The following is a 12,196-nucleotide window of genomic DNA, read 5'->3' on the forward strand; positions in this document are numbered from 1 at the left end:
AGTTGAAAGAAAGAGGAGATAAAAGGAAGAGATGTAAGTCTACAGGGACACGCGTCGTTATTGTTTTTCGAAATGTAGCATTTATTGTTTACATCTTAAACCCTTTAAAAAGTTTGGAAAGTGTAAATCAGTCAAGTGACTGATTATTATAACGCGCGCTTAGTGACCTCTAGTGGACATTGATGAGAATTGCAGTGTCAGATTTTTATTTTTTTCATCTCGTTAAAGATTTGCGAGCCTCTATTGTTCATTGAACCCCAAGTCTTCTTGTCTGGGTGATAATATAATTACTTTCCTGGGTTGTATAAATGGATGTGTAGCATTAAGAACACGTTATATTTTCGACGCGGCTACTGTGCATTGTTGCGAATGAGACAACTGCGCGTTCATTCGTTTCTCATGACGTACCGAGCCTGACGTCGTGCGTGCCCCTGCGTCTAAAGTCTACGTCCCATCCGGTGAGTGGGGCCTTTTTTTGTTTTCACGTATCCGCCATTTCAGTTTTTGAAGTTAGTTGCCGTCGGCGGCTGGTCTGTGGCCACATTTTGGTGCCTCCGAGACCGAGAGTGTGAGCGGCGGAGCAGCGGGCCGACCACGCGCCGCAGCCCAGCTCCTTTTGTCCGCGCGCTTCGCCTCCTCGTGTCTGCGGATCGGAGCCCGCACGGCCCCGCCGCGGATGTCGCCCGTTTACTGAGCGTGCTCTCGGCGCTAAAGTTTTTTTGTATGAGTTGAAGGGGCTCCGCTGGTGGAGAGCAGGGAAGGCCCCCCCCCGGGTTGAAGCCTCGGCTTTTGGCGCTGGTTATCATGGCCGGTCATTTTGACGCGAAGGACCGCGGGAGCTGGTACTGGGGCCGCTTGAGCAGGCAGGAGGCTGTGTCTCTGCTGCAGGGGCAGCGGCACGGCGTGTTTCTGGTCCGGGACTCCATCACCAGCCCCGGCGACTACGTGCTGTCGGTGTCGGAGAACTCCAAAGTCTCGCACTACATAATTAACAGCAACAGCCGACAGTCCGGCCCAGGTAAGAGCCCGGAGAGGGCAGGGGGGCGTGGAGGGGCCCGGTGCCGCCGACGGGACCGTTCTGGCATGACTTGCAGCAGCAGCAGTGCCCAGCGCAGGGAATATGGCTGGCCAGGCGCAGGGAGAGCTGTCTCAGCCCATCAGAACCCCGCTTACACACAACCTCTGGCTCTTTGTGTCCAGAGACGAGTAACTCGGTTTTCATGAAATGCCACAGTTTCATGAATGGACTGAATGACGTTTTGCAGTGCAGCAATAAACAGGATCGGCAGGGAGCGAGGCAAAGGGCTTGTAGCGGTCTGGGTTTGGCCCTTCAGCCTCCCTGCCCTGCCTGGGGGGCCACAGCGGGCTGTTATCTGGCCTCTCTGTGGCCCCACAGCTTCATGTGGTAAAATAAGGAAACTGGGATGCTTCCCCACTTACTCTGGAAATCACCAGCATCATGACCCGCTTTCAGAAATAGTCCAGCCTGACATGTTACGCATCAGCAGAGCCGGCCAGAAGCATAAGCGAACCAGGCCAACCGCCTGCAGCGGGTCAGGAAAGGTTCAGGAACGAAAAAGGGCAGCGTCACCAGAACCGAAACAGAACTGGCCTTTTTAAAAAAAAAAAAGTTAATTCAAAAATGTTAACACAAAGTACTGTAAAGATGTTACACACAGAGAGAACAAACCTCTAGATGCATCTGTTGTTCTTGGAACCTGTGATATTCTGTACATCTACTTCATATAAACGGTGCGAATCGAAACCCTAGTGGAAGTGTTAGGAAGGACGGATTGGTCCTGAACACAACATCCAACCGGGCAGGCAAAGAGTTCTGGGCGGTGTGGTCGAGCAAAGCTCAGTCCACAGCCACACTCTCAGGCCTGCAGGGGTCAGCAGGAGCCCTGGGAACGCCACAAAAAATGTCCGAACATTAAAAACAACAAAACTAGAGCTCTGAAGTTAAAGTGTAATACTCTGTAGACTTTAAACAAAGCTAAATTAAAAAAAAAGCAGTTGTAACTCATCCTAGTTGGATGGTGATGCTGCTCGTTTGACCCGCTGGACCTGCTAATGAACCCAGCATGGCGGCTAGTGGACGCTCACATTTAGAGACGTTACGTCAGCAACCCTGACCTTCAGGGTTAGTTAAAGCGGAGCCACGCCTCTTCTCACTCTCTTCTCTCTCTCCTTCGTGTGGGACCAGGTTTGGGCCACCCCAGGTTCCGCATCGGCGACCAAGAGTTCGACGCTCTCCCGGCTCTGCTCGAGTTCTACAAGATCCACTACCTGGACACCACCACCTTGATAGAGCCCATCAACAAGTCCAAGCACCCCTCCTTCATCCCGGGCGGCGGCCCGCCCCCGCGCCTGGAGGACGAGTACGTGCGGGCGCTCTTCGACTTCCCGGGCAACGACGAGGAGGACCTCCCGTTCCGCATGGGCGACATCCTCCGGGTGCTGGAGAAGCCGGAGGAGCAGTGGTGGAACGCCCAGAACTCTGAGGGAAGAACGGGGATGATCCCGGTGCCGTACGTGGAGAAGTACCGGCCGGCCTCTCCCGGGGCGGCGGCGGGGGCCGGCGTGCCCACGGCGCCGCCTCCGGGGATGCCGCTCCACGGGAACTCGGACAGCTGTGCGGCTCAGTCGGGCGCGCCGCTGTTGGGAGACCCCAGCCAGTACGCCCAGCCCACCCCCCTCCCCAACCTCCAGAACGGCCCCGTCTACGCCCGGGCCATACAGAAGAGGGTGCCCAACGCCTACGACAAGACCGCCCTGGCCCTGGAGGTAAATATGGAGCCCTGTAGCTGTGTGTGCACTCATCTCATGGCTGGGTGGTTGCTAGGGGAGATGTGATGGCCAATCATTGGCGTTCAGCGAGGCTGGGCTCGCCCTCTCAGAACCGGGTCACAGTCATTGGGCTTTTACTACGTTGTTCAGTACAGGTCCTTGAAAATGGTATTCCAACCCTTTCAACGTTGTGTCAGCTGCTAGTTCCAATGAGTTTTACTGGGATTTTATGCCGTAGACCAACCCATCAGTACGTTGCTCACACATCTGTTAGAGCTGCAGCTGTTTAGGGGTCAGTTTCTACCAGCTTTGCACATCTGGACTGAAACGGTGGCCCGTTCATGGCTCAGGTCTGACTGAACACAGCGGCTTCTTAGACACCAGTTTTCAAGTCCATCCACCAATCCTCGTTCAGATTTAGACCTGGACTCTGACTGGGCCGTTCTGACGGGCTGGTCAGAACCCATCAGAACCATGTGTCACGGTGGGGACTAGGGCTGCAGAGTTAATCGCATTTGCGATATAGTTACAATTTAAAAAATGCAATTTCCAAATTGCAGAGATCTGCAAATTTTGGCTATGGAACAGTTAATGGATAAGACGTAGTAATATGTTTAAAGTGGGTTTGCCTCCACATGGAAGAGAGTCTCAGCAGTGAGATAATCTAATTTATTATTTGTTTTACAGTTTATATAATCATAATGTTTTCAGGAATCGCATCATAGCATTAAGTACCGGTCAAACTGTTTAATACATGGACTTGTTTGTTAATGGACTAAACTTGTATCTAAGTTCACATTCATACTTGGGCTCAAGTTTGCCCAGGGGCGTATCGACATGTGGAATGGAACCCACAACCTTATGATTGCAAGATGACTACCTGTGGAGCCCATTGGTCGACTTGATGGTTGCACTTTATGGATTGATGTCCAACTCAACAGGCTATTGTCTTGAATAATAATATTCTGATTAATATAAACAGTCATATGTTGTTTTAAATAGTTCTTAACAAACATCTTTATCTACAGGGCATTTCTGCTGCTTGTGGTTAAATTACAGCCCTAGTGGGAATAATGGGGTCAGTGTGACGGCAGCTAGGTCTCCTCTGGTCAGAGCTTCTTTACTTCTCCTCTAGCCTCTGTCCAGTCGTGGCTTCCTTCTTTTCCCCGCGCCGTGCTGTCACGCGGCAGATGAGCGCGCCGTAAGCCGGCCCTGCAGCTTTTCATCAGTGGCCGGTTGAAGCCGACGCGGCGGCGGACCCTGAGCAGCGGCCCGTGTGCCGCGCCGGCTGCTCCGGGCGCCTGGGCTATTTAACGGAGCGGAAGCAGAGCGGGGCTCCCACGGAGCAGGTCATGGGGGGAAGGAAATAGTTTGTGTTTGGGAACAGGACCATTTCCTCTGGTTTCTGTGAAGCCTGGGCTCCAGCTGAGCCGGGCTGGGAGGAGCAGGCAGGCAGGCCTGGCCTCCTGCTCCTCCCAGCGGCCCGCTGCAGGACAGGGTGCTACAGAGCCGCCGTCTGGCCCCTGGTGCCGTCACAAAGCACAAACGCTGAGCCTGGGGGTGGTTCTTCTTTCTCCAGCTCCTCTGCCAGCAGAGGAATAGGACGGTGTTAAAATGGTAAGGAGAACTTTCCTCAGCACCGCATGGCTGGGCAGAAACAGGCCTCTGACCTGGAGCCCACAGGAGGCCCTGGGTGACTCAGCACTTTGGCTGTGAGCAGTTAATAAGTAGCCTCTGTTTCCTGGCTGCCTAAAACCAAAAAACACTGATTATGGAGATCTATGCTGGGCAACCGAAGCAGCGTTTTATTATGGGATGTTTCATACAGCCAGGCTCTGCTTTCAGCCTTTTGCTCAACCTGCAGTTAAGGTTCTGTTGCCGCTCCACCTGAGAAACACTTGGTTCACTTTCTGAGTTTCTGATGGGAGGATTTTAACTGGAGGTCCTGGAAAGCCTGGGATTGTATTTGTTCTCCAGGTCAGGATGGTTCAGCCAGCCATCCTGTCCATCATCCATCCATCCGTCTGTCTGTGCATCCCTGTACTCCTCCTTCCATCTTTGATCTGATGGCTCGTAATCTATGCTTCTGTCCTTCTCTTCCCCTTTCATCGATTTGCTCTTCCATTCATCTGTGCTTCTTTCCATCCACCCATCTCTTTCTGTCTGTCCATCCATCTAGCTATCTGCTTGCCATCCGCCCGTCCCTCCGCTGCCTTCCAGTCTCTGGTGATTACAGGTCCCACATTTAAAACTGTACAAATGTCTGCTGTAGGTTGTCTTCTTTTTTTTTTCTCCACTTCTGTAAAACGGCTAATAATGACAGAGAACCCAACAATCTGTTTGAAGCGTTTGGACTTCTGGCACACGGCACATGTAGAGACGCTGGACTGCTTTTACCTGATATCACTGGCTAGTTTGAAAGATGACAGGATTATTGCTCCTGCTAGATGCACCAATCAGCCGGTCAGAGATGAAATGAGGCTTTTTTTTCCTAGCTCTGATCTGGAATCTGCAGATAAGTACTGAAAAGTCAATAAAAAGGACAATTTAATAAATGCTTTAAAACTTAGAGCTCTGACCTTTATTTGGTCTATAAACCCAGCAATCGGCAGCAAAATCATCATATAATGGTTGCGTGTGTGTTTTGTAATTTCTTAATGTTTTTGTGAAAATCATCTACTTCCTGTTAAAGAACATGCAGAGCATTTTTCATATAGTGAATAAAATCAGAAATGGTGAGACCAGAAAGGAACGCTGAGCGCGGTATCAGCCAGGTGAGGCCTGAGCGCTGCAGTCTAACAGCGTGGTCTGTGCCTTCAGTGGAGCACACGCCATCATGGTTTTATTAATAGCAAACATCTCAGAAGTAGTCAAACCTCCTGCCATCAAAGTGAACAAAGTTAAACGGACAGCCGTGTTGACTGGGACTGATTCCCTGTGAGTTGGCGTCTGGCAGCTGTGCAGCCTAGCTGGCTTCCCGAGGCTTCATTGATGACAATGAACACTCATTTTTGTGCTTTATTTTCCCCCCCACTGCTCTTAGTGGTGTGGAAATTTGATCTTAAAGGTGCCATGACATCACTGTATAAACTATTTCATGCAGTTGATATTGCTGCAACTTTCTAAGCTCTGAGGTTAATCAGCAAAAGGAAGATTATTCTGGACAGTTAACTGAAATATTTATAGTGAAGTGGTGGGAAAATTATTATTTGTCTCAAAGAATCAAACTTAAGATCAGGGGGTGTGCAGACATGAAGTGGTGCTTTAATGTCAGCCATCCCATTGCTGTTTGAGTGGTTTCATCAGATTGCTGACCTGAGAACTGTTCAAGAGATTCTCCAGACTGAGCTGCAGCTCCTCCAAAGTTACCATGGACCTCTAGACACTGCCTTGATCAGCCTGTGAGTTTAGGTGGACGTAGGTTAGGGTCATGAAAGGTTGGTTGTAAAATGAACAAAATGTAAATAAGGGTCAAGGATTAGGATTATTTTTGTGAACCTTTCCTGTCAGGAATCAGCAGGAAGTTCCTCTGCTGACGGTTCTTATCAACATGGACTTGAACTTTGGACTCCTCAGTGTGGCCCTGTTTGCTCAGGTTGACTGTGGCAGGAGCGGCCACGCCCCTCCCTGTGCAGGTCAGACGTCCTCCTAGCTGTTCCCTCAGGAAGCTGAAATGGAGAACGGGTGTTATTCCTCTGCATCAGTGGATCAGCTTCCATCACTAGTCTCAGCTCTTTGACGTCAGGGTGTAGTACTCTGTGTGCTTGTGTTTCTGCTCCTCACCTGTTCCCTCTCCCCCCCCCTCAGGTGGGCGACATGGTGAAGGTGACCAAAATAAACGTGAACGGCCAGTGGGAGGGCGAATGTAAAGGCAAGCACGGCCACTTTCCTTTCACGCACGTCAAACTGCTGGACCAGCACAGCGCCGAGGACGAACTGAGCTGAGGGCGGACAGCCGCTCCTCCACCTGGACACTAGTATTAGACCCTTCTTCACCTCTTTTCTTACCCTCACACCCCCACACCCTTCCCTTTCTCCCTCCCTGAGCTTTTAGCCGCACCAAGTACAGTTTCAGAGAATCACCGACAACAACGCAGGCCCTCGTTGGACCCCCACCCTGCATCTCATTTCTACTCGTATAAATGTTCACACCCCCCCTTCCTCCTCCTCCTCCTCCTCCTCCTTCCTGCTCTCCCTGACTGCAACACGGAAGATAAAACTGCCTCTCCTGTTCCATGGACTCGACAACCGCTCCCTGTAGTTTGTCCCTGCCCTGGACAGCTTATCGACGCTCGCTCCTAAGGAGACTCCTCAACCACTTCCTCTTCCTGTGTGGGAGCCAGTAGATGACTGCTGTCATTTTCTTATTCCGCTTTGGTCACGCAGGCTGCATTCATGTCAGCTGTTTCCTCATCAAGAGCCTTGAAGTAGGGATGCACCGATGCGGGTAGCGCTTTTGTTTTTATTCTCCGGGTTTTAAAAACTTAACCTGCTGCAACCGACTTTAGTTGATTCCAGCTTTTCTTTAAGAACCATAGGGATAACAAAAAAGAGGTCTTCTTTCTGGGCTAGCTGGTTTGGCAGAAACATGCCTCTATACAAAATGCCTTGTATTAACAGCAGGGGTGATGTCACACTGTGTGAGAGATCCTTGACTATAGAGCAGTTTTACCATTTATTTCAAAGAGAAAATGATCAGAGTTGACCTTCTCAACCGTCTTGCTAGCATGACTAGAACACCAGTCCCTGTGTGTTTTCCTAAGGTCTGCCATGATTTCGCCATCTTCGTGGACAGATGGGCTGAAATCAACAGGATATTAAGGTGGTAATTTGTGAGACTCTTTGGCCTTCCTGTTAGAAATCTGTCGTACTCTCACCTGCCTTGTTGTAGCCTGAAAGAAATGCTGACATGCCGTAGAAAATGGCTTTCCCCTAATATAGACTACGGTCTGTTTTTTTTTTTACTAACAGTGACTGTCACTGACTCGTCTCTCTGTAATGTCTTCCACTCTGAAGACTGGCTTAAAGGAGATGTAATATTTCAGTACGCAACTCGTCTCAGTTTTGTTCACCAGCCGACGTCTCGGTGCTTCTCTACGTTAAAGTAGCATCATTCCTGAAAGAAACAAACGGGTTTGAAGGAAATTGCAACAGCCAATCAGAGTTGAGGGTTGTCATCCCTAACCTGAGGCGCGTGACGGTGATGTGGTTGACAGGCTCCCGTCTCAGCGGACATGAATGCAGCCGTGTCCTGCGTGGCTTGGAAAGACTGAAGCAGCGGGGCTCAATGCAGCAGCAGCAGCCTTTCAGGGGGAAGACCGCTTCCATAAAGACATGAAGGTGTAGACCTCCTCTCCGTCAGATGGAGCACCCAACACTGAGTCCAAACCAGCAGCTAACAGCAACCGCATGTAGTTGCAGCCTCGGAGCGGACCCCAGAGAAAAACTGCAAATAAAGGCGACACTACACTCTCCCACCTGACCCTCGCTCCACCGATCGCCTCCAGCCACGTACCACCAAGTAGTCCTTTGTAGGATCCATAGATCATGTTGTTATGGAATGACGTAACTGTGTGGTTCTCATTTCATGCTGAATATCGTTTAGACCTCACTAGTTGTCTTCATAGCTGCTTTTTGTCCGGGGGCGCACATGTAGTTTTTTTTTGCGGGGGGGGTGTTTTAACGTTGGGAGGGAAGCACGGCTCCGCCTGAAGGACTGACCGGCCCTCGCATGTTCTCACCCTGCACCCGCTGGGAATGACTGAAGTAAAACGGACTGAATGTAGGCGGCCCACCACACTAAGTTAGGACCATCGGTCCACGTTGGCCTTCTGCGTTCAGCCCCCCCACCCCCGAATTTCCCGCACTAAAGCTGACAGCTGTGTCCATGTCTTGTCATATGTGTCAAAGGAAGGAGACAAGTGTTATTATTTTGATACCTGTCCTATTTGTTTTGAAGCCTTTTTATGAACCTGTTGCCACCTTGAACCAAGTTGCTTTGTTTCCTGTTGTGCTTCCTCATTTAATCCTCTGCCCGTCTTTTATTTAAAGTTCTGTTTAGTTGTAACTAATGGGCCACACCAGACGGCGTCTTTTCCGGGTTTAGTTCTTTTTCACCATTTCCTCGTCGACAAGAACGGAGGTTTGCAGTCCATGATGTTTTTGCCCCTTTAGGAAGCCGTTTCGTTGTGACAATCATCAGCACTACTATTTATCATGACGCAGACTCTCAAACACAAAGCTGACAACCTTTAAACGTGACCCGTGGGGGGGGGGGGGGTGACTCCTCCTCTCCGCTGCGGCGCCACGGTCACCCATAGATGGCACTGCAGCAACATTGAGACAGCTCAGATCCTCTTCTGCATGTACTGATGACAGTGAAGGACGGTGTGGATAGATGTCTTGGCTCCTCTGGGAAAGATGGAAGAAGCCTTGGAATGAATTTCTCTTCTAATGCAACAGCGACATCTCAACCTTTCAGTATGTTTATTCATGTTGGGGGGGGGGGGTTCAATGGTGAAGTCTTAAGAAGTATTATCACTTAGTGGAATGAGACGGCCACTAGAAAGTTGGTCGTTGGTGAACCACTGCTGTTGGGTTTTCTGTCAGACTCCATGTTTTTATTTCAAATGTCCTGGTGGTTCACCCTGCCCTCCAACCAGGATGTCTTAGGACAAAAAGCAGGCCCACAGCACCATGGGCCCTCCGCCGTACTGAGCAGTGGGCGTGGCGTCTCTCCCCCCGTTCCTCTTGATTCGGTCCAAAGCTTGTTGCTGAAAGGCTCCACTGAAGACGGGTTGGAAGTCTCAGCCAGGCTCACACACTACATTTCCATATTCGATCATGGGCTTTTTGCAGGCATCACCTGTCTAATGATTGCCATGGAAACCCAAGGTGCCAAGTTTAAAAGATTGTAAAGTAGCTTTTGTTTAAAGGTATCATTAGAGGTGGCAACACTTGTCACTGGGGATTTAATTCTTTAACAGGAGACACCCCCCATACACACTAAATGAATGTACTCACATTAAAGGCTGTTCTATTTACTAATTATTTCAGTGTGATGTTGTGCTGCTGCAAAATGAGGATGGAATTATTTTAAGGCTTTGTACACATCTTAACCAGGGGGTGCTAATAAATGTCCCCACCTGTGTAAATGCACTGCTGGCATTAATCTGCTGCGGTTCTTAAGGTGGCCCGTTATCTCTCTGACCTTAAACTTGTGCCCGTCATGCTCTGTCCCGCCTTCATTTATTTCCGTGTTACTTGAAGGTTTTCTTTTTCTGCTCTAGTGATATTGTCGTGACTCAGTAGAAGAAATCAGTCTGAGGAAAGAAACCTTTGTTTTTTTTTGCCAGCTTTGACCCACAGTCCATTTTTTTTTCTGCGTGTGGTTCTGATCAAATCCAGCTTCTCTCTCTCTCTCACACACACTGCACACAGCAGGTGCTCTGCCACATCGCTCATCTTCTAAATTGTGTTGCCAATGAAACCACCAAGAAGTATTTTTTTAGTGGCCCTGCATGAAGTCGTTCATTTCCTTTCAGAGGAAGGAATGGGGTGGCAGAGTGCCAGTGGAAACCGTCTAATATCGAAATGTGCCATTTTATTATAACACTATATTCTTTCAAGACAATTGAAATTACCTTTTTATTTTCAGTAGCATGTAATGTGTTAATATACTAGTAAATAAAGTCAAAACCTATGAAAAATGACTGCCTTTGTTTCTTTTCTTTTGTTAAGTCACAACAATAATTACACGATGATTTAATGTGAAACATAAAGATGCATCTCAGACAATTAGCAACAATAGCATTTCTTTAATAAATGTCAGCTATAACGTGAAAATTGTAATTTGAAAGTTTCCACTCAAATTTCCATTGGAAAGTTGAGTGAAAGAAAAACCTTGTGGAAAGAGGAAGGTTTTCAAGAAGCAGGATTGAAATATTGACCACATATTTAAGCAAAATCTGGAATCAGAGTTTGTTGGAGATTTAAAATTTGTGGGCTGCAGGTGAATTAATGCTTTAAGAGCAACCACTCGGACATATCCAGGAAATGGGGCCTCGTGTGAAACTTCGGCAGTAGGGAGAAATCCATAGACATCACATACGTTTAATGTCTGTGGGAGAAATCCTGAAACTTGCTAACCTTGCCTACAAGATGAATTCTGGAAGTACTTGTGCATTCACAAACACACAAGAATCCATCTTGGCCAATCACATTGCAGTATTGGTTTAAGGTGGGACATACGGCTGTTAGAAAGCAAGAGAAGCTAAGCCCATTGCCAAAACTACACAAACATGAAAGCCCAAGAGGACGCACGTAGATGCTGCTATCACGTTTGCTTTGTAAATTTCTTCTTTGATAATAGAACAGTAAGGAGGCCCTTAACTAGCTTACATTCTTATGGTTTCACATAGTGCCTGCTGCTTATGTTTTAATTTGATACCATGATTGGCTAAAAGCAACCTTTGGTAGGCGGTGTCTCGGTGTTGCTTCATCCAATCAGCTCAGAGAGTTCTGCTGCACTTCCCTCCTTTCCCCAAACAGATTCAATGGGAGCAGTCCCAGATTGATGTGCAGAACGTAGAGTTCTAAACATTATCAATCTTTGGGGATTGCAGCAAAGCCATGTACAATGCAGATGACTCTTCCTGTGGCTCTACGGTTCCCCAGGAGTGAATGCTGCTTGTCGGGACTTTGATGCAATCAACTGGTTTCCTTATATAGGACATTTTTGACCAATCTGTATAATCTGACCCAATCTGTATAATATGATTGAACTTGACTTTGTAAAGTGCCTTGAGATGACATGTTTCATGATTTGGCGCTATATAAATAAAATTGAATTGAATTGAATTGAATCAATCTGGCTGGCCAGGTTAGAAACTTGCAGCGCACAAACAAATTCAGATCTCTTTCTCAAATGACGTCACCTTTGTTCCAGACAACCACTGCAACTTTTTAGTGAGAATGAAAGCGCTCTTTAGAGGAGTTCCATGCATTTCGTGGCCCTGTGCACATCTGACAGAATTATACAAATAGTCACAGTTTACATCTGATTGAGATTGTTTCCGTAATTTTGAGGCGTATTACATTATTGTATGGCGCTATATTTGATTCTGCGATGAAAAACATCAGGTCCGTTGCTCTTTGCATTGAATAAAACCAAATGGCGTTAGATTTGAGTGAGTTTTGTACTTTGTTGGTTTTCTGACAGTCAACTGAAGACATTTTCACAGCAGGTCAACATATTCGCATGGATTACCGCACACTTTTCACGCAACATACATTTTTGGACATGCCAATTTGAACGTTAAACATCGCGCCACAGGTTTTTTGCATGCTTTGAATACGAGGCCCCTGGGCTACAGCTGTTCCTTATATTAAGTCTCTAGGACCGGAG

At 48.2% G+C, this 12,196-nt stretch overlaps 1 protein-coding gene across 2 annotated transcripts; it reads left to right on the forward strand.

Moving 5' to 3' along the window:
* The first annotated feature begins 439 nt into the window (after positions 1-439).
* crk (v-crk avian sarcoma virus CT10 oncogene homolog) lies at positions 440-10,502 on the forward strand. 2 transcript variants are annotated; one of them, XM_021316873.2, is made up of 4 exons: positions 440-1,018; positions 2,207-2,787; positions 4,970-5,016; positions 6,598-6,745. In XM_021316873.2, the coding sequence occupies exons 1-4, from the start codon at positions 805-807 to the stop codon at positions 6,611-6,613; spliced, it is 858 nt and encodes a 285-aa protein (XP_021172548.2). In that variant the 5' UTR covers positions 440-804; the 3' UTR covers positions 6,614-6,745. The 2 variants fall into 2 exon arrangements, with proteins under 2 accessions (XP_021172548.2, XP_012718688.2); XM_012863234.3 differs by lacking the exon at positions 4,970-5,016 and having other exon boundaries at positions 6,598-10,502.
* Positions 10,503-12,196: the final 1,694 nt, after the last annotated feature.

This window comes from Fundulus heteroclitus, chromosome 18 (genome assembly GCF_011125445.2).
Source record: "Fundulus heteroclitus isolate FHET01 chromosome 18, MU-UCD_Fhet_4.1, whole genome shotgun sequence".
NCBI classification, from domain to species: domain Eukaryota; kingdom Metazoa; phylum Chordata; class Actinopteri; order Cyprinodontiformes; family Fundulidae; genus Fundulus; species Fundulus heteroclitus.